The 21,327-nt window shown below is 48.1% G+C and overlaps 9 protein-coding genes across 9 annotated transcripts; 5 read left to right on the forward strand and 4 right to left on the reverse strand.

Annotated features, from left to right (window-relative positions):
* Positions 1 to 120: 120 nt before the first annotated feature.
* Positions 121 to 1,151, reverse strand: FTJAE_11454 (uncharacterized protein; the record flags this gene model as incomplete). Its single annotated transcript, XM_037344398.1, has 3 exons — positions 121 to 303; positions 354 to 416; positions 465 to 1,151. 3 exons carry the CDS (start codon positions 1,149 to 1,151, stop codon positions 121 to 123), a joined length of 933 nt encoding a protein of 310 aa, XP_037201524.1.
* Positions 1,152 to 1,614: 463 nt separating this feature from the next.
* FTJAE_11455 (uncharacterized protein) lies at positions 1,615 to 5,643 on the forward strand (the record flags this gene model as incomplete). The annotated part of the gene is made up of 1 exon (XM_037344399.1): positions 1,615 to 5,643. One exon carries the CDS (start codon positions 1,615 to 1,617, stop codon positions 5,641 to 5,643), a length of 4,029 nt encoding a protein of 1,342 aa, XP_037201525.1.
* Positions 5,644 to 6,912: 1,269 nt separating this feature from the next.
* FTJAE_11456 (cytochrome p450 monooxygenase) lies at positions 6,913 to 8,478 on the forward strand (the record flags this gene model as incomplete). The annotated part of the gene is made up of 1 exon (XM_037344400.1): positions 6,913 to 8,478. One exon carries the CDS (start codon positions 6,913 to 6,915, stop codon positions 8,476 to 8,478), a length of 1,566 nt encoding a protein of 521 aa, XP_037201526.1.
* Positions 8,479 to 10,248: 1,770 nt separating this feature from the next.
* On the reverse strand, positions 10,249 to 11,127 carry FTJAE_11457 (metalloprotease MEP1; the record flags this gene model as incomplete). The annotated part of the gene is made up of 2 exons (XM_037344401.1): positions 10,249 to 10,321; positions 10,373 to 11,127. 2 exons carry the CDS (start codon positions 11,125 to 11,127, stop codon positions 10,249 to 10,251), a joined length of 828 nt encoding a protein of 275 aa, XP_037201527.1.
* Positions 11,128 to 12,444: 1,317 nt separating this feature from the next.
* FTJAE_11458 (uncharacterized protein) lies at positions 12,445 to 13,338 on the reverse strand (the record flags this gene model as incomplete). Its single annotated transcript, XM_037344402.1, has 3 exons — positions 12,445 to 12,632; positions 12,686 to 13,039; positions 13,086 to 13,338. The coding sequence occupies 3 exons, from the start codon at positions 13,336 to 13,338 to the stop codon at positions 12,445 to 12,447; spliced, it is 795 nt and encodes a 264-aa protein (XP_037201528.1).
* Positions 13,339 to 14,456: 1,118 nt separating this feature from the next.
* On the forward strand, positions 14,457 to 15,343 carry FTJAE_11459 (uncharacterized protein; the record flags this gene model as incomplete). Its single annotated transcript, XM_037344403.1, has 3 exons — positions 14,457 to 14,549; positions 14,600 to 14,671; positions 14,720 to 15,343. 3 exons carry the CDS (start codon positions 14,457 to 14,459, stop codon positions 15,341 to 15,343), a joined length of 789 nt encoding a protein of 262 aa, XP_037201529.1.
* Positions 15,344 to 16,148: 805 nt separating this feature from the next.
* Positions 16,149 to 17,782, forward strand: FTJAE_11460 (GTP-binding protein; the record flags this gene model as incomplete). Its single annotated transcript, XM_037344405.1, has 9 exons — positions 16,149 to 16,361; positions 16,419 to 16,579; positions 16,636 to 16,697; positions 16,750 to 16,785; positions 16,834 to 16,940; positions 16,996 to 17,359; positions 17,409 to 17,614; positions 17,670 to 17,706; positions 17,763 to 17,782. The coding sequence occupies 9 exons, from the start codon at positions 16,149 to 16,151 to the stop codon at positions 17,780 to 17,782; spliced, it is 1,206 nt and encodes a 401-aa protein (XP_037201530.1).
* Positions 17,783 to 18,349: 567 nt separating this feature from the next.
* Positions 18,350 to 18,646, forward strand: FTJAE_11461 (uncharacterized protein; the record flags this gene model as incomplete). Its single annotated transcript, XM_037344406.1, has 2 exons — positions 18,350 to 18,545; positions 18,594 to 18,646. 2 exons carry the CDS (start codon positions 18,350 to 18,352, stop codon positions 18,644 to 18,646), a joined length of 249 nt encoding a protein of 82 aa, XP_037201531.1.
* A 414-nt stretch (positions 18,647 to 19,060) lies between these two features.
* Positions 19,061 to 19,963, reverse strand: FTJAE_11462 (SAM-dependent methyltransferase; the record flags this gene model as incomplete). The annotated part of the gene is made up of 1 exon (XM_037344407.1): positions 19,061 to 19,963. The coding sequence occupies one exon, from the start codon at positions 19,961 to 19,963 to the stop codon at positions 19,061 to 19,063; it is 903 nt and encodes a 300-aa protein (XP_037201532.1).
* Between the last annotated feature and the right edge of the window lie 1,364 nt (positions 19,964 to 21,327).

A 21,327-nucleotide genomic window follows, 5' to 3' on the forward strand; every position in this document is an offset into this window, starting at 1 on the left:
CGTTGTGGCACACCTAACCGCCCCAAAACTCATAATGGTGGATCCAGGAGTCAAGGTATGAGGACACTTTCCGCTTGGGGATAAGCAATTACTTAGTAACCTTTGTTCACACAGCCACATTCACTCCCACGCGTCTTCCTCATCGTCGTCCTGGCGCACTGCATCTAGTTCCTCCCTCTCAGTTTGGTCTTCATACCGTACTTCAAAAGCCCCATCCCCCAAGTCATCCTCAAATGTTGTCAAAGATGCGGAGGTCGTGCGACCTTCACCCCGAAATCTCCCGGGGGCCTTCTTCTCTGCCAACTACAATCATTTAGCTTTCGTGCGTTTTACGGTTCAACCTTATAACTCACTCCGCGAATGGGAACCCATGTAAATCTGATCCCGTGAAAGAAGACAACGTGGCCTTTGTCATTCTATACCCGTTAATTAGATAATTGGCAAAACGGAGCAAAACAACTTACATCATCACTCTGAGTGCTTATCCATCCCTCTGCGCTTCCTCCGTGCAGATAACTTCCCTTGGGGGCCACTTCACCAAACTCAAGAGCCGTTGTGCTAAACCCAACATCGACCACCTTATCTTTAGAGTTCCAGCAATTGACTGATGCATTCTCTGCTGCCCACGTCGAAGTGATAATCCACAAGCCATTTTCTTTGACCTCAGGGTATGATTTCACTACGCCTTTCGCGTTCTGCTTCATCCACTGAAGAAGAGGTTCTTTATGATAATACCTCTCATGAACAACAGGACCACTGGTCAGAAGAACAGCTCCATGATTTTTGTCGGCCTGGAATCGGAAGCAGGCGGAGACATCGAAGGGCAGTGCTGCTGCTGCCAGCATAGGTATTGTCCCAAGGCCGACACTCAGATCAATCGCGCGGCCTCTTGTCTCGTTACCAAGCTTGGGTCCCCATATTTGCTTCTGAGATGGAGCACGTTTCAGTGTTGTGCCGTCGATGGATGACAAACCCGACGGTAGGCTTGCCGACGATGTGAGGTCTCCGATGGGATTCCAGGCCCCAGTCGAGTCAAAATATCCGATAAATCCAGGCTGGAATTGACTCGAGGGAATTGGTAAGTACAGCGCCGTGCCGAAAGGATGCGCTCGCATGAGTTCGGCATACTTGAGATCCAAAGCCTTGCCCATTATTGTTAGCTACCTATTTGGAAGGTTTGGTTAGTGATAGAGGGGTAGCAGGTCTCTCTTATCTTGGGTTAACGCAAGGCAGCACAAATACCTCGTATATCAGTACCCGACTTAGCCGATGTGGCGCTAATAGTGTGCCAATATTTATGCGCGCAATGTTACACTGCGCTTCAGCTTGTGATACTGTATCCTATCAGCTGGTCGCATTGCACAATTGTCTCGACCGTTCGATAATCGGTGAATGAATAAGTGCATCAGCCACGCTCCAGAACTGTCCTGACATATGTCTGACCTTTTTTATCGCCTTGAACCAATGTTTCAGATTTCTTACATACATTTGAACCCCGCATCAGAGCCCAGTGATCATATGCCTTATTACTGCCCCTAGTGTTCGCCCAAGCTGTCTTTCCCCTCTTTTCCTGTCATTGAATGAATGCTCAAGTGCCTCTTCTCGAAACTCACGATGGCATCAGATCTCACGGCTCAACTTGAACATGCTGCCACGTTGATCGCGTCTCAAGAGCAAGATGAGGAGCTCATCCCGGACGGTCAGTTCTGCCGTAATAAAGATTTCCTAAAGGACGTTGATCCGGAAATATGCAAGTTTATCTATGCTGTCATGCTTTCCGATCGCTCCGAGAGGGCAAAGCGATTCTCCATGGCAAGTGAGGAAGTATTGATGACCAGAGGTGTCGGAAACAATACCTCTGGACTAAAGGATGCCGCTATCTTGGGTGCTCTGGCTGTTTTCAACGTTCTCAAAAGCGAGCCTATGAGAGGTGTTGTTGTCAGCATGTTTGGAAGAGTTCTTCGGAGACAGTGGGAGGTTGCTACGCCAGAGAATGAGCCTGATGCTTTGGACCGGGCGGTGGAATATCTCAGAAAGGCTGTTTATTTTGGGCCGCGGGATCACTCAAGTCGAGCACTGCATCTCGATGACCTTGGCGATATTCTAACACAAAGGTACAAAGTTACCCATGAAGAGGTCGACTTTGAAGATGCGAATGCGGCTTTCCATGAAGCTTTGGCCACAGACTTCCCAGGGAAACCAATCTTCTATCTAGGCTTGGCAAAACTACAACAGGAAAGGGCGTTGTTCCAAGAAGGACATACGGAAAGCTTGCTTCGTGAGAGTATGGCCACTCTCCAACTTGCCGAAGACTCAGTCACAAGCCAATTCGACTCGACGCCATTCAGATACACCATTGCAGATATACATCGTGCTCGCGCTGCATGTTTCGTTCACCTGTACGACCTGAACCAAGATATCGAGAATCTCAGAAAGGCAAAAGCGTCTCTCAACAGAGGCCTTGCAGTCTCTGAAGAAAAGCGTTCGAATGACCGTTTCAACTGTCTCATCAACTTGGCATCACTGCAGCAAAAGCTCAACGAGGAGGAGAACACACGAGACCCATCTGCTGAGATCGGCTACCTGAGGCAAGCCCTTCGTGTTCATCCAAATTCCACGGCGGCACTGGAAGAGCTTGCGAATGCACTGGGTGAAAGAGCCGAGCAGAATAATCACCGGGAAACGCAGATCGAAGCAGATAAGCTCATTGAGCGGATGAATGAGCTCCAAATCGTCGATCCATCTCCAAAAACCCCGGCACGACTTATCAGAGACGCAGGTGCTCATGAAGAGCAATTCAGCAAAACCGGGCTCTTCTCGGAAATCGACCAAGCTGTCAAGTGTTTGCAAGACGCCCTCGATCACCCAGATCTACAAGGCCATCAACAGATTAACTGCTATCAACAACTCGCTATAGCACTTCTCATCAGGTTTGAAGCGAATGGTGACAAAGATGATCTGCGCAACGCATGTCAGGCGAATCTCGATGTTTTGCCGTTTCTCAACGATCTTGATGATCCTATGAAAGCTCGATGTTTGAGAGCTTCTGGAAGGGCTGCTTTTGTGTCGGCTCAGATTCCGGGACAAGAGCAGTTCATTGATGGTGCTTTGACGGCACTGACTGCAGCGAAGGAAATAGCGTTGAGGACTGATCCCTTTTATCTTACTGTCATGAATGATATCGGGAACGCTTACGTTGTTAAATGCCAATGTACCGGCGATGTCAAGTACTTGGCGCAGGCAGCTGAGGCATATCGGGATGGTCTTGATGCCTCTAAAGAGCAAGGGTCGTCTGGTGGAACTATGAATATCATGTTGACTCATGGTTTGGGGAATACAGCGCTCTATCAGTTCAAATTCTCTGGAAGGCTGGAAGACATCAACACTGCGATCAAGGCGTTCGAGCAATGTCTTGACTCAACTGGGCCAACCGAAGTTCGAGCTGGCTCGAGAACAAGAAGTCTTAGTCATGCTCTTCAGCTTAGATACGACGATACTGAGGACGTCAGAGACGTCGTCAGAGCTGGTCAGATCGTTGAAGAGGTACTGAGCAGGAATCTCAACCTTCCACCAGTCGAAATCTCGGCACTGCGCAATATGCTGGGAACAGCTTATCTTCGTCAATACCACCGAGAGGAAGATCTAAGCTTTCTCGCTCAAGCTGAGAAGAACTTCAACATTGCTCTCTCCTGTGGATGCATGGATAAGTTTTACTTATTCTCGGCGCGGGTCAATTTGACACGTGCGTTGCAATACAGAGCTAAGAAGACACTCAGCCTGCGAGATCTTCGTGATGCGCTCGTGAACTTCCAAGAGTGTATCTCCATAGGTGGTATGGACAATATTAATCGCGGAGGACTTCTCATCAACCAAGCAGAACTACTCATCGCAATCTGGACCGTCAGTCCAGCTCCATTAAGCACCGTCGCTGCAAACACATACCTGGTCTTAACCGCTCAGTTCTCATCGGCACCAGGTATCGCTCGTCATGTCCTCGCGTGGATGAAAGTCTGGGCATCCATGTTTGCGCATGTAGTCACAAAGGATTCGACAGCTGCAAGGAACTACATCCGAGAAGCAGCTGAGGATCTTCCCTTTGCGGTGTATGCTTGTACCACTCGCGCCGACCAGTTACGTCAAGCGAAGAAATTCCAGGCTGTGCCGACACTTGCCCTGTGGTTTTCCCTCGCCGCTGGAGATTCAGCGGTTGAAGCACTACAGTTATATGAGAGAAGTCGATGTGTTTTGTGGGAGGAGATTCTTAACAAGGGTGTTGATTCTGGCCTGGATGAATTGAAGGAGAAGTTTCCAGATCTGGCGACTCGTTTCATTAAAGCGAGAGTCTCTGAGAAAGCCAAGGGCCAGCGAGCGGCGCGGTTTGACCTTGATAAGAAGTTTCTACAGAGTCAGACGGCTTTCAACAAGTCGACTTCTTTTCAGGAACTGATAGCCGAGATCAGAGCAAAGGATGGGTTCCAGGATTTTCTCAGGCTTCCGCGCGAGGACTCGCACTTTTACGAACTTGCTGAATCTGGTCCAATAATCATCGTCGAAACGGAACCTCTGAGTGGTGGCTACGCACTCATCATTACCACCACTGAGATTCGGAAAATCTCACTCCCCAAGTTCACTGTCGACGATATAAGGGAGCATAAGCAACTCTTTCGCCAAGCCATTGATATGTCAGATGACGGAGATGGTCAAGGCGGTGATCTTCTTCATTATCTGCTCACATGGCTCTGGGAAGTTGTAGCAGAGCCCGTTCTCCTGAGTTTGGGGTATGATGGGGCTCCAACAGATGGAAATTTGCCGAGGGTCTGGTGGTTGACGACGAGTAGCATCAATGCCTGGCCCATTCATGCGGCGGGCGATCATCGACGGGCAGTAGAGACGGGAGAGCGTTGCACGGTGCTTGATCGATGTGTTCCATCGTACACAAATACCCTTCGTGGATTGTCCTTTGTGAGAGATCGTGAGAAGGAGATCACGCAGCATGTTAGAGGTCAGAAAGCGATGCTGGTTAAGATGGAGACAACAGATCATCTTGCGCCGCTGCAACATGCCACCAGCGAGGTCGACGCTATTAACACAATTCTCACTCACGGGGGATACGACGCCGTGATACACGATCACCCAGTCCGAAAGGAGGCACTCACGGGTCTGCTGGATTCACAGATCGCACACTTCGCCTGCCACGGCGAAGTCGACACCTTGAACCCAGCACGCAGCGGCCTTCTCCTGCGCGATTGGTACACCCAAGACGCAAACGGCGCAATCACAAGAGGAAACGTCCTCGACGTTCAAAGCATGATGTCAGCCCCAAAGAAACTAAACTGCGCTCTCATCTATGTATCAGCATGTGAGACGGCCATCACAGGCGATCCAATGCTTCCTCAAGAATCGATCCATCTTGCCGCTGGGTTCCAAATGGCGGGTGTACCGTGTGTAGTGGCTAGTCTGTGGAAGGCGGAGGATGAGACTTGTGGTCTTATCTCCAAGGACTTTTATGCTGACTTGACGAAAGGAGGGATGGGTGTTACGGGCGGTCGGTCTGCGAGGGCGTTGAGATTGGCTGTTTTGGAACAGCGTCAGGCTGGTGTTGATCCGAGATTCTGGGCGACGTGGGTTCATTATGGTCCTTGAAAGATTGTCCAAGTAAAGTTCAATCGGAGTCTGATGCATCAGCTGTCAGGATAAAACACTGATAGCATAAGCTCTTATCTAAGAAAGGTTAGCTCAACACCGCAAACACCGCGGATCTTTTAGATAACGGCTCCCGGGCCTACTTCTTGGAGACGTGCCTGTAGACCATGCTCCAATTAGTCTGCCAGCAGCACAAATAACGCCTTCTATCAAGTCTGTTATCTGTCAGTGGGGGTAACAGGGCGCCGTCTGCATAGTGTAGCAGCTTCTTATGCCTCAAATCACCAAGGCCGAGAATAGCCCGTGCATGTGGTAGCTCTAAGCTCAAGACTGCCTCAAAGTGGTCCTGGCCAGAGTGAGGGTGCTACCGCCAGTGGATCACAGGCAGGCAAACAAAGGATGAAGGCACACGGGTCAGTGAGGCAGTACAAGCAGTGACCTGGGTTAAAAACTGCATGTTATATAAACTCTAATACAAGTTCCATATATCCGTACCTACATCGACTTAGCAATTTGTCTGTTCATGACCCCCACCTCTGACCCCACGCTTTGACCTTTCCCCAGCTGGGCCGCTATAGGACTGGGCGATCGGAATCTCGCATGCCGGCCCTTATCAGCTGTAAGATTTACAGTTGGTACTCCATATACGGAGTAGGTGCTGTCGGAAGCACGGGTATAGAGTTTCGACGCGGCTATGAAGGCCGAGACACTGGCTAATGAGGCCTACACCACCTGGGTTAGATCCGAGAACAGACCCAACGCTACATAAACCTTCTAGCTCGTATTTTGCAAATCCTCCTGTAATAATGTTCGTTTAGAACTACAGTACGTACTGAATTGGTGCCTGTCCGGCAAAGGTTAAGCCTCAAAGTATTCGTTTATGATGTAAACGAAAACTTGGCACAGTGCCCTGTCAACTACGAAATCAACATCAAAAATTAGCTCATCAGCGTTTGGTACTTTGTAGACCAATCGGACCCGCCCTCCCCCTTCTACATTACTCTCGAGCTTTCAAAAAGACCGCTAGTTAACTTGTATCTACGCACGCTGAACCGCCTCAGGCCCCTGTTGAACTAGACCGCAGCTGGGTTGAGGTTGGTGGGAATATTGCGATCTGCAACTTGGCAGGTAGGTGCCGGCCGTGTCTTTATTTAGCAGCAATGCCACCTTTTCGTGTTTTGGTACAAAGTAGATAGACAGTGAAAACCAGTTGGACTTGATCAACTCCATTCTTTATTCTCTTGCGAGTCATTGTTCTTTCCATACACCATGCTGGAGACTTTGCTCTCAACCGCCTCGCCGGCTACCACAGGCCTGGCTCTGTTGATGATGTGCGCGCTCTTCAAACTCTGCCAAGTCATATACCGAGCCAAGTTCCACCCTCTCTCGACGATTCCCGGTCCCCGGTTTCCCACAATGTCTTCCATCTGGATACGTTGGCAAAGATGGCACGGCCGTCTATCCTTCAAGGCCGACCGTCTACTGTCAAATAATGGGCCGATAGTTCGCATAGCACCGAATATGGTGCTCATCAACGACGTGGAGTCTGTGCAGGCACTCTTCTCAAGACTAGACCTCGATACTGCACCGAAATCCATCCGAGCTCTGCGTATCGGCGGCCATGACTGGACGGTCACATATCCCAGCAATCCTGTCGCCCGTCCCCGTCGTCGCCCGGTCATGATTGCCACGACTACCAAGGCGATGCGCTATTGGCACCCAATGTTTGAGAAGAATATCGCGCAGATGGTCGACGATCTTGGTGTGTCGCGTGGCAATAGCTCGGAAGATATCGTCCATCGCTTGCGCATCGCTACCCTCTTGAGCTCTCAGCTTGTCATGGCAGGCCCGCACTCAAACCTGGAGCCGGGAGATTTCCCTCATGTCGTGGGCGAGTACAATTTCCTCGTTGTTTGGCGTCTCTGCCTCCCCGAGTGGCTCTTTTCGTGGCTCAAGTCGAGTCCTTTCAGCCATGCAGCCTTTCGAGTCCGCTCCAGTGACCGTTTGTTCGACTTGGGAGAGAAGACAGTCGAAGAAGCAGAGAAATGGTCGGGAAACGATGAAGTTTCTACTGTGTATGAAATGCTTGTGGATAATATGGTTGATCAAAGATCCCAAGACAGCAAGACTGAGATTAGTGCTGAGATGGCTGGCCAGATCCTCGCTGCAACCGAGACGACCTCCTCAGCTCTCGCTTTCATCTTTTACTATCTTGCCAGCACACCCAGCCTAGTAGAGGCTCTATATGCGGAGCTACAGTCGGTGCAAGGTTTCAATGGCCTAGAGAATCTGAAGCTACTCAACGCGTGTATCACAGAGGGTCTTCGCTTCCGCCCACCAGTTGCTCTAACTGGCAGTCGCGTCGTACCGCCAGGAGGGTTGAACATTCTGGGGTATTACCTACCAGCCGGAACCGTGGTGACCACACAGTCACTCTCACTTAGTCGACAGAGGCCAGACCTATTCCCCAACTACGACGAGTTCGACCCGTTGCGCTGGCTAGACACCGACACAGCGGTAGTCACTGAGCGTCGGCGCTACCTTGCGCCGTTCGGCTTGGGTGCTCGTCGCTGTCCAGGCGGGAACATGGCATCTTACCAGATGCGTGTGATCTTGGCAGCTGTCATCCGCGTGTTCCGTCTGTCAGTCGCACCCGAGACTACGCCTTTGTCAATGGCGCCATTTGAAGCAAACGGTTTCCGTTCGCGCCAGGACGCGTGTCACCTGATGTTCATCCCAAGGGATCTAGACCCGCAACCTGGGCCTAGAGGATGTGAATGCGGACCCAAGTGTGATTGCATCGAGTGTCATTGCGTTCATTATGAGGAGCATTAGCTTGATAATATTTATGTGTCTACGAGAAACTATGTATCAAGGCTAGTGTTGATTCGAAATTCTGAGCAAATTGGGTTGATTGTGGTCCCGGAAGGTCAGGTCGGGTAGGGTGATTGGTACGTGATGTGATTGATTAGCTGTTAGTTTCAACAACTCAAAATAATGTTCTCAAAAGCAGAGATCAGGCAGCATACCAGCTATCTACTTAAGGGCTCCAGATAAGTTGAAACCTTATCATATGATCTATAGCTTGTTCATCATTGCCATACCCATTTTTAACCCACGATTCTTATTTTCATCACATTATAAACGGATAAAAAGCCATCTTTCTTCTTTGTCGACTACTTATGTCTATTGATCGGTTTCTCTATTTACAAAAGTGTCGGACTTGGAGACATTATTCAACCAAGGTCACTCAAACAGAGTTCTTGTGAGACTTTTAGCTTTCGGGTTTAGGGCTAAAGACCCCGACCAAACACGCATCGCCTTTCAAGCCTCACAATACACTCTGACACTTGCTCTCTGTTTTTTATCTGTGTTATAAGCTGCCCGTGATGTTGCCAACGAGGCATCGCTTACCAAGGCATCCACCTGGCCCGGAACATGGTACACCACGTGCGCAATCATCGACCTTCGCCTCTCGACAGCGCCAAGGACTGCATGCGTCCACGGCAGTCCCAGCTCCTGTCGCGCCTCCTCGTCCGCCTTCACCAAGTACAACATCCGTTATAGCCACGATCCCTACTACGATGCCACTTCCCGTCCTATTACTACTCCTTCCTTTCCTACTCTTGCTCTATCTCATGTCTCACCTCGTCCTCTTCGTGGTGCTGTACCTCCTGCTATAAATCTAGCTCCAACGTCGACTCTATTGGCATTCACTACGGTCTCCCGACATCATCCGATCAAGGACCAAGCAATAGGGTCATATCCAGTGTTTGGATGAGCTGCCCCTAAAGACGAGCTGAGCTTAGGGGACTTGACCCTAAAATCAGATGACTTGGTTCAGAGCTCTTAAGTGTCGCGCCACAGTCTGAGACCTGCGCTGCCTATTCTTTTTCTGCTTTCCGATATTTCTTTAAGCAAGAATAAGAATGAACACTGCACGTCAGTTCCGTGGTACAGCGCGTGTTTCCGCACGCGGTCAGTCCCATGCGCGGTCTTCAACCAACGCTCCACGGCAGTTCAGAACAACGAGCTGGAGATACTTTGTTGCTATGCGAGCTCTGAGCCATCAGCAGATGATCAACGTGCCAATCTGCCAGTCACTTAGGAAGCGCCTTTTGTACCCAAAAAATATACACAAGCCATCGGAGTTTAAGGTTCACTGCACTAAACGTGGTCAAAGCTTTGAGCAACTGCACTAAACTTTATGATGAGATTTAGAGTAACTACTAAACTCATCTAAAGTGGGCCTTGCATGGCTGTGTCGCAGCGAGGTCTTTCATTCGCAGGGATGTGACAGCGCTTTCATTCATATATGCAGCCAATTAGATGGAGTCGGTGTTGGCCGAAGTTTCAAAGAATTCACGGCGACTACCGAAGGAATAGAAGTTTCACTTTACCCCGTACGGGGTATATTCACTAAAACATGTGAAACGTTTCAGATCAACTCATCTCTTCGTATCTAATCTCATACTCGCTATCCAGATAACACCAATACAGTCATGCCCATCAACTCACAAACTCCACATCGCTCCCATGCAGAAATATGTACAAACATTTATATACATGTCATCTCTCATCTCATCTGATCTCATAATCGCAATTCTACTTGCGGTAAGTGGTCCAAGCACTGTGCATGCGGGTCTTCTGACCAGGGGTAAACTCCTCGTAGCAAACACTACAATAACCATTAGTAATTATATCAACCAACGTTTCGGGAATAACTTACTCATCGGAGTAATCCATAAAGTTGTGGATGGGGTCATCACCAGCCTGGTTAGGGCAGCTATCCCGTCGGGCAGGGCATCCACTCGTCTGGCTAGCCTGAGCAGGGGTATCGCTAACCAGATCTCCACCATTGCAGCCATCTTGGAACGTATGGAAGAGGTTGAACCAATGGCCGACCTCGTGAACGGCAGTTCCACCGAGGTTATAAGGAGCCATTGAACCTCCGGGGACGGTCTCAGCGACAATGACGCAACCGTCGCGGATGAAGGTTGAAGATCCAGTTGAGACGTTAGGCTCAGGGAAGAAGCAGTATCCAAGAGCGTCAAGACCATCAAGCTTAGCAACATCAGTGAAGTACAAGTTGAGAGTCTTGTAATCACCCTGACGAAGCTGTCTCTTCATAGCAACCTCACCGTTTCCAGCAGCCCAGTTAGAGTTGGTGGTGAAAGTGGTATCAATGAGGTTAAAGGTTACATCATGAGGACCATAAGCATCGTTCAAGGCCTTGAGCTGGGCTTGGAGCTTAGCCTTGGTGATGTACTTTGAGGCGGAGGAGGACACAACGTGGAAGTAGGTGTCGACGGTGATGGAGGTAGCAGCGACTTTGGAGACAGACTCGATCTTCTTGAGGTTCTGAGCGTGCTGGACTTGCTCGGGGGTAGGATCTGCGATGGCACAGCGAGGGGGGATAGCACGTCCAGCTAGACCAGCGAGGGCGTTGCCGAAGAAGAGAGCGAGAGCGAGCTTGGAGACCATTGTGATGAGATGTGAAGAGATAGATGAAGATGATGATACCGACTATAATCTATGCAACTTCACTAGATATTTATAATTATATTCTCTTGTTGTGACTTACAGTATAGAGCGGGCATAATCTATCCATCCTACTATCTCATGGCGATCGTTTCCAATTATGCCATATCTCCGTTCATCCAGATCAAAAGACCATCCCATCACAGCATAACTCACCATCCTTATCTATGTCAATTCCCCATAAGAGCAACTACACAAGTTATTCCGTAAATCTGACCTGCCATATTGACTCATGAGTGGACGACTTGCCGCGGTGCCTATTCCGTACCAATGCTAGTGCTCGGAAATGAACCCCTGGACCTTCTGTTAAAGGAAACGGCCGCCGTGGTTAATACGAGACAGCCGAACTTCGGACGCCAAGAGACCTTCCCGTCTTGGAAGGATCTTCTGCCGACGCACGGGCTTGATCTGGGGCGGGTCTATCCCCTGTAAGCTTAAAATGAAGCATTATCGTATGGTTAACTACCGAAGCTTGAGAACTTTTGCTAGGCTTGTTTTAAAGTGATCACATTATCTTGATAGATTGTGGAGGTGATGCTGGGGTTTAAGCCGATGCCGGCTTGGCGAGTCGATTGGGCATCTCGGATCAAAGGATTGCTTATGATGGATGATTCGATGTCTCAGAATGATCGAGTCATTAGTGAAAATTGTTGGTCAATGTCCGGTAGACGACATTGCGTTTATAGACGAGTAGTATTCTTCTGAGTAAGAAAGAAAAAACAGGATAGGTGCTTCAAGCAATGTATCCATCATAATTCACTATACATACCCAGTCTCTGTGTTACTAATGATTGTTTACTATTTAAATCTACTTCTGTAGGGTAGTGTTAAGGATCTTATCGGACACTATCTTATCTCCCGCAGATCTCAATTAGACGGCCCAATCAAGACGCATGCATGGCTAATCATGAGTGGGCGCTCTGCAGGGACTTTTTCATCTGACGTTATCGGGTTGCATCCTCAATCAAATTCTGTGAATAATTGACAGCTGAGATATAAACCCCACACATCATTCCAGCCAGTCAAAAGCCGTAATATGTAAGTCGAATGGTTGTCGCAACTCTTATTATTCCCTCTTTTGGTAGACACCATTCGGTACTATCTATCGCATGTAAACGCCGACATCGTAAATATGCAGCGGTTAAAAGCATGCAGGGCCAGGTGAAATGGAGCATCAGGATTGAGATTAATGGCTCATTGTCTACCACCAGGGTTCTATGCTTGTTCTACACTTCTATCTAAGTGGGCTTTACGCTCTGTTCAATCCTCATCCCCAAATACGACAGCATGCTCAAACGCCCAGTCGCGAATGGCATCAAAGTTGCGACATGTATGAAGCGTGCTAAAATCAGGCCAATGACCATCATAGCCCTCGTAATACTTGAATGCAAAAACACCAGTGTCGCTCTGGCACATTATATTGTTTCGCAGAATCTCGATGCAGTGATCTACAGGTCAGATTAGCATTGGTCAGATAATTGACCTAAAGGGTTTGACTTACCAAGATGGCCTCTCAAGTCCTCAGGCTCAACCTCAATGTCGCCACCCATTTTTGAGTAGTAATCCCTGTAGGTGTCTTGCCGAAGCAAGTTCAGACAATGAAGCTGATGGAACACTTGGATTCCAACGCGATAGCCAGTATGTCCTGTCTTGGGATCCTTGACCTTGAGAGAATTGGGGTCAAGACCAAGCTTGTCAAGCTCAGCTTTTGAAATCATTTGATCACCGACGTCGTATGTAACATGGTTCCACGCTTTATCGACCTCGGGCCCGTAACCGACAAACTCAGACATCTCGAGGGCTGGAGTGATATTGTATCGGACCGTATGGAAATCTGCAACGCTTTGTGCGGGAGCTATTGGACGTTAATAGAGGTAAAAAATAGGCTGCGATTAACTCACAGTAAGGAAAGTTTGGCTGATTACAAACGCCATTTTGTAAAGGGCTGGCGCGAAGTAGTAATGAGAGGGCGAAGAACGCCAATGAAAAGGAGAGTAAGACACCGTGAGCTATCCATATCAAGATTGGATGTGCGCCTTGCTGTGAAATGAATGGCGAGATGTTGGTGTAGATAGGCAGAGGTGATAAGAGAGCGTTCTTCTCATAAGTTTGTTGCTCCTCATCTTCAGGAACTGGACGATACTTTGAACCCATTGTGGCAGAAAATGATGGACTAAGCCTTGAAAAACTTAGGAAAATGACTGGCCTGCAGTGAGAGAATAAAAGTCAACCTCCAGGGCGATGAGGGAAAAAAAGAACAAGTGCGACAAGTTTGAAGCAATGATGTATATATCAATGCCTAGAAACCTGATTCTATAATTGGTCCTCGTCAACTTGGCGTTTAGGTTCTAGAGTAAGCGGGTAATCGGCTTCCAATGACAACTCTTCAAACGCCAAGACGAAACGTGAAATGGTTCGTGCGACAAGTGAAAACCACGACAAGTCATCCAGACCACCCACTTAAAACAATGTTCCAGCTTCACGGGTTTGACAGACCTCGAATCAGGAATAGTAAACCCTTACTCACCGAGAATTATAGGCCTAGACAATATCTGTAACAGGGGTGAGTGATATTCTCAGGCAACGTGAGGCACTATACGTCGTAGGGGTCAGGGGTCGTGTCGTCTAGACCAATCATGTGAAACCAGCGAAACTTGTTGGAGTTTTATTTCCACCAATAGCGTGTCCCCATTGATTACAGTATGTCACTTCGCGTTTTCGCGTTTAAGCAAACAACGACCAGAGCCTTGGGTTTCGGCCAAGGTTGGGGTTTCATGATTGGCCGCTCTAACCGTCCCTACACCTTGACCCCAAAGTTACCTAGCGGGAGGCCAACAAGGAGAAAGCGCCTTTTTTCGTATACGGCGCTGTTGACTCAACAGAGCGGCAATGTCGGCATCATGTCCAACATGTCTTCAAACGCAAGCGCCAAGACAAGACCGATAGCGTTTGACGATTCTCTGAATTTGGGAGAGATCGAGGGGGGGGGGCAAGATCTATTCTAAGATTCTGGGGTTATCATCTCAAGTTAGACTTAACATGCCCCAAAATCGAGTACGTATAAGAAGCTTAGCATCTTTCAGCTCAAATCTTAATTTCTTCAACCAACTCACATTTCCTTCTTCAATCATCTGAGCTTAACTTTGCTTGACGCAAACGTTCTTTCTCTTCTTCATCAACTTTCAAGGCTAGTCCTACCTTTTATTCTACATCACTCTCATTTTACCTGCCGGTCAGAAAAATCACTTCTACACCATCACTTCCAAGTCAAGATGTATTTCTCCAACGTTGTCGTCACTGTCCTTGCCGCTCAGGCTTTCTCTCAAGATAGCCGAGTCTCTCGCTCTAGCTTTGGACAGGTTGCTGTAAGTTGCTCACTATGCTCATAATGCTCTAAGAAGCTAACAGGAAAAAGGCTTTGATGGCTGCTGCTGCTCTCCCAGCAGACGCTCTTGCTCTTCCCATCTTCAGCGCCGAGAAACGAGAGGTTAGTAGTAATAATAACTAATAGCGGTACTTCATCTAACAAACATAGCCTCATCATCAGGCCGGCCAGAACAATAACAACCAGGCCCAAGGCCAAAGTAACAACCAAGCTCAGGGCAACCAGAACAACAACCAGGCTCAGAACGCCAACAATAACGCCAACAACAATGCTAATGCCAATGCTAATGCCAATGGATGCAACGCCAACAACAAGCGAGATGAGGAGCTTGTAGCTCGTCACCACCAGGGCAACCAGGGAGGCAACGCCCAGGGTAACGCCAACAACAACGCCAACGGTAACGGAGCTGCCGCCGCCGCCAACAACTGCAACAACAACAACAACAACAACAATGCTGCTGCTGCTAACAACAACAACGGTAACGCCAACGGTAACAACAACAAGCGTGACGAGGAACTCGTTGCCCGTCACCACCAGGGAGCAAAGAAGAACAGGAACGGCAAGAACAACAAGCGGGAGGAGCTCGTCGCTCGCCACCATCAGGGAGCTCAAGGCGGCAACAAGGCCAACGCCGCTGGCGCCAACCGCAATGGTAACAACCGCAACCAAGCCGCCGCCGCTGCCAATAACGCCAACTGCAAGCGAGACCTTGAGGCTCGTCACCACCAGGGTGGCCAGAACAAGCAAAACGCTCAAGCCGCCAACTGCAACTAAGACGATAAAACCTCATCAAAGTCGGTTGTAGGCTTGGACAGGGATCAGCAAGGCATGTAATGGTTGTTGTGAGGTGGGAGAGATTATGTCTTGGCTTGGAGTGATGGGGTGCTGGAAGTAATGGGCTGGCCCATGGATTCTGGTAATTAGAGTGCTAGTTAGAATAATAAGACTAGAGAGTTCGGTTCAACTTTGTTGCGGGACCTGTTGGTGAATCACCCAGTGAATGATCTGAAGGTCTTCTGAATCTCTCCTAAACTTACCTAAATCTTCTCATCTCTTATGATAGATATCCTAAGTTCAGTCCCTAAAGGTGGCTTGGTCGTGGCTGGGTTAATCCCGTGGCCGTGCTGGCCACGTTTCAACGTGGACTCGCTTCCTAACCGAAGCCGAGTTGGGCTTAGTCCTGTTTATTAACGGCATCTCAGCCCCTCCACTAAATCTTCAGGGTCCTTCACGTGATACCCCTCACGAATACCTTTTTCCCTCACAGGGTGACATGAAGCCCGGTACAGACCAAACCGGGATCTCTTTACGTTTACCGTGACCAATGTACTGTATTTAGTACTGAGAAATCTCACTGATTGTCAAAATCCGGCGTTTTCTCGTATTTTCTTGAGGTTACAGTGTATCAACGCGGCTTTCGACTAACTGGCCAGAACACTCTACACCCATGTCTTTAAAGTGGGCTATCAGGCCACTTCTGAAAAGTCTTCCTCACAATCCCATCCCTTGAATCCTCCTCAAAACAAAAACACCAACGAAAAAACATCTCAACTCCAAACCTGGCAACTATTGATCAAAAATGGCTCCCAAGAAACCCGAACCCGTTATCGACAATGTCGTCGCCTTTGGACGAGTTCGCAAGAACTTGAAGATGGGATGCGTCGGTCTTCCTAATGTCGGAAAATCCAGCTTGTTCAACCTCTTGACCGAGCAGAGCGCCGCGGCGGAGAATTATCCTTTTTGTACGATTGAGCCTAATGAGGCGAGATGTGCTGTTCCTGATGCGAGATATGTAAGTTGAGATTCTGTCAAATATCGGTGAGGAGAGAGCTAACTTGGTGAAATTTAGGACTTTTTGTGCGATCTTTGGAAGCCTCCTTCTATGTACCCTGCTTATCTCCAGGTCACCGATATTGCTGGCTTGATCAAGGGAGCGTCTCAGGGAGAAGGTCTTGGAAATGCTTTTTTGTCGCATATCCAGGCCGTTGATGGCATGTTCCATATTGTTAGGTAAGGTCAGTCGAATAGAGTGGCGAGAAGCCAGGCTGACATGGCTTGTTCAATAGAGCATTCGATAATGATCAGGTCTTGCACGTCGACGACTCGATTGACCCTGTTCGGGATTTGGGTTGGTCCAGCACCTTATCTACAAGTGACTCAACTGACAACGGTTCATTTAGACACTATCCAAAGCGAGCTCTGCAAGAAGGATCTCGGTATGTACATTCCTATCGGCAACTAAACAAGACTAACACTGATCTCAGACATTCTGGCGAAGCAAATCGTCGCTGAGGAGCTGATTGTCAAGAAGGCTGGCGGCAAGTACAAAATGCTGCCTCTTTTCACCGAGACAACAACCAAGATCAAAGAAGTCAGTGGAAAGAAAGGGAGAATCGCGAGATGGGGAAAAGACTGACATGGAATAGATGCTGGAAAAAGACCAACCAGTCCGAGATGGAAGTTGGACACCAGCTGAGATCGCCCTCATCAACGAGAAGATCCAGCTCATCACCACTAAGCCAGTCATTTACCTCGTCAACTTGACAATGAAGGACTACCTTCGACAGAAGTGCAAGTACCTCCCCGGTATTGCCAAGTGGGTTACTGAGCATGGCGGTACACCTCGTGATATCATTCCCTTTTCGATTGAGTTCGAAGAGAAGCTACACAGCTTGAAGGATGACCCCGATGCTCAGGCCGAGTTTCTCAAGGACATCAAGGTTAAGTCAAAGTTGGACAAGATTATCACTGAAGGATTCACAAAGCTCGGACTGCAATACTACTTCACAGGTTGGTTTAAATCTTGCGTGCGTCGAAATGGATGCTAATTTGGGTGTAGCTGGCGAGAAGGAGATTCGATGCTGGACTATTCCCAGGGGTTGCTTGGCACCACAAGCCGCTGGCGCTATCCACAGCGACTTCGAGAGAGGCTTCATCAAGGCTGAAGTTGTCGCTTATCAAGACTTCCACGATCTTTGCGAGGGACAAAAGTCCATGGGCCCCATCAAAGCAGCTGGCAAGTACCGACAAGAAGGAAAATCATATGTAAGTGCACGCAACGCGACTCACATCACATAAAGCTCACTCTTGCTTTCTGCAGGTTGTTCAAGATGGAGATATCATCCACTTCCAGTTCAGTAAGCAATACCCCCATCATGCCTTGTGTTCTGTATATGCTGACTGTCTTTACTAGACGTTTCGAATAAGAAATAAGTCTATTATAGCTGTAGTGAGAAACTACTATAGTAAATAATGAAAAGTTTCTGATTTGCGTTTTATTAAGTAAATTACGTTTCTAAAGAATATATGTAATATATTTATATACTAATATCATATATTAAGTATCTGCCCTACAGCTTTTAGGCAAATGCTGCAACATTAGACTATACCTAACTAACAGAATTATCTAGCATTACTGACAGAAGAACTCAGTAGCGGCCAAGGTATTTTGATCAAGGTCCGGTGATACCTTCTGCTTGAAACCCCGATCGAAACACTCTCCTCATGACACGCTTGAGAATGAATAAGTCGAAGATTCAGTGATAACTAAAATGTCTGAAGTACTGCCCAGACAAGCAGTGACTGGGAGACCTCAGCAACTGTGAATCACAGTAAGTACTGCAAAATTGTAAAAGATTCAGCGACAACTAAGATATTGACAAACTTCAGCCAGGTTCTGACCAGTACTACCCTCGTCTCCTGCAAATACCAACTTGCCATCCTCCACAGAACACAACAAATATTGCCGATTAGACATTATTGGGTGTTCGTCTCGTTACAATGGCAACTGAAATCGTCCGTGCCACCTACGCCGAGCAAAGCGCGATAGAGACTTTCTTGACCAGCGTCTTTGGTGAAGGAAACGCAACTGTCAAGTTAAGAAATTCGTTGCGGATGTTCCAGAGGTGTAAGAAGGCTGGCCATACAGTGGAAACATGGCAAGTACCATTATACCCTCCCAAGAAACCTTACCGAGGTTAGTAATTACCAATTCACTTGCAACTACAAGCTTTTGATCTAACAGTGAAAGGCCGAAAAGGAAAAGATGGGGGAAACGGCGAACGTGGAACACTATGAAAAAACTGAGAGTTCTGGAACCAGTTAGATTGTCTACCGCCTATAACCTACCACCTGAACCATTATAAAGAAATAACAAATTTCAAATTCGTCAAGTGCACCTTGACTTATTCTCAAAACCTTAGGCTCAAGCCATGTTCACAATGTTTAACTCCTTGGGCCATATTCTCAATGATCTCCCGGTACGTGTTACAGTGGCCTGACCAGTTGACTTTATTACCTGTAGCTATAGTGCTCTCTGGTTGAAAGTGTACTGGGTCAGCCGTTTGAATATGTGTCAATTACATATATGAATGACTCTGCTTGTATTTGATATGCCTCGCTGAGGCGTCATAAGCTTTAAGTATCAATCACTCTGCTTGTATATTCATGATATTCAGTCCCTTTCATTCAAACTGGACCACGGCCTTCCTTTCACCTTGCTTCAACTAATTCTGCAGCCCACACATCCATTGTCTGCACCCTTTTACCATCCAACCCTTCAACAGCTCTGATTACCGCTTCTCTACCACTCTTGACCACCATTCTAACTTTCCTATCCGTGACATACTGCTGAATATCGTCAAGGAAACTCATACTTCTCACGTCCCCAACTTCCCAGCCCCCATCTTGCAATCCCGCATGCGGTATAATATCCGTCTCTCGCTCAATCTTCCAGCCAGCATCCTCGGCAATATTCTTGATATCAGGAGGACTCAGCAGACATCGGATATTCGCTTCGCTCTCTGGTCTTTGTGCTTCAAATGTAGCGCGTGTCATGGCGGCGAGCAAGTGAGGAACAGCAGCTGGCTCAGATGCCTTCATGGCGTACTCAGCAATGCAGACTCTATCCACGCGTCCCCTCAGCGCTTTGAGCATGCGAGTGAGGGTTTCTGGTGCATCGAGATACCACAGACAGTGCACAAAGACGGCGTAATCCCACTTCTTGTCTCCGGTCTCTTTTAGAAAGTCTTCAAGTTGGGCCTGCCAGAATTTCACACGCCCGCCCAAAGCGCCTTGAGCGATATGTTCCTGTGCTTGGCCCAGAGTGTATGGTGCACCGTAATCAAGAGGTGCGGGGTCGATGGCGTCAACTTGGCCATCTTCCCCAACGGTATGCCCCAAGACAACAGTGCATGTGCCCTGACCGCATCCAATCTCAAGAATGCTGGATGAAGCAGGAATATGAAAAAAGTTGAGGAGTTCAAGCCGGTGACTTGTTTGATCAATCTCAATTTGTAGGGACTCCGGTGTTGATAGGGAGTGAGACGCTATTGATGGAGCGATTGACAAAGGCAATGCTTGCCATGTTTCTTGAGACCGTGTCTGAGCTGTCATATGGACTTAGGATCTGCGAACAACAAATGTCTCGACGTAAATTTTAGGTAAATGAATATTCAAGGGATTTGAATCTGGCATGGTAAAGTGGTAGAAGCTTACACTATTTATAAGTGACCGATAATCTTACCTGTGACTCATCCGTTATCGCAGACATCAACCTCCTTCCTATATAAGCAATCACCGTTGAACGCTGACAAAACGATCAGGTCGTTAAGGAGCCATCGTGGCGGAAGAATACTTGGGCAACAGCGATATTTATCAGTGGCCTACAAGCTACCTAAGCTCACAATACAAGGTTGGATCTTGCTGCTTATGCCATGTCCTTACATGCCTTTCAGCGTTGGCTCTCCGTGCCGTGCCATCGCGCGCCATTTGATACGTGCATCCCGGAAAGCTACAATACCATTTGATGGAGCCATGCTGTTCGTCTTGATGACGGGTGCGATCCTTCCTCAGTGCAAAGCTTGCGCTGCACCCAGTCTCGGTGCATTTGAATGGTCTTGTGTGTGTTTTAAGATGCGCACTGTTTGCATCTGTTAGACTCGACACTCCCAATGGTACATGGACGTGATACTCACGTATACAGCTTTTTGACAGCAAAAGTAGCTTGACACTCGAGACATTGATGCGGACCTGCAGTAGGCACGCCACCGTGACTGTTGTCGTTTTCGCGAGAGCTGTGATTCTCAATAACATGTTCTTGCCGTGAATCTTCTTCGACTTGTGCGCTCTGTCCAGCAGGCTGAGGAGTAGTATTTGAACACCCCCAATCATAGGGAGGCAGAGGACCCGCGTTTCCGGACTGAGTCCAGTTCGGATCAATGAACTGGGGAGTTCGATGTTCGTGATAATGTTCGTGTTGGTGAAATGAACTCTCTAGTTCAGGTGGCCCTGACTGGTCTTGACTAGGAATAAAAGACCCCTACCTGGGAGAAGGACTTGGTGATGTTCTAACCTGCTGAAGAGAGACAAGAAAAGAAGAAAGAATACGACGGTTGAAGAGTTTAAAAGGAGTGTACACAGTTGGCGATAGAAGTGGATGCAACGAGTGACTGCGGAAGCACCACTAGGGCCAACCGTAAAGAAAGAAGAGAAAGATTCGATTATCCGCACATTAAGATGATCTTATGTAGAAGATTTCAGTCTAGATGAGTGCCGCCAATCGGATATGGCGGATTAACTCAGTCTGGCCGATTGGCTAAACTCTCCGGCTAGGCCTCAGAATCTGCACGATGATGATAGTCGCATCCGGTTGGTTGAGCCAATCATAATAATGGTAGTGAGACGGCAGTTGATCGAATTTCACGAGTGCCCAGGTTGAGAAGGAAGTCAAATATTCAGTACTTTCTCTATCATTCTGC

The sequence above is a fragment of the Fusarium tjaetaba genome, assembly GCF_013396195.1.
Source record: "Fusarium tjaetaba strain NRRL 66243 chromosome Unknown NRRL66243_c0000281, whole genome shotgun sequence".
NCBI lineage: Eukaryota > Fungi > Ascomycota > Sordariomycetes > Hypocreales > Nectriaceae > Fusarium > Fusarium tjaetaba.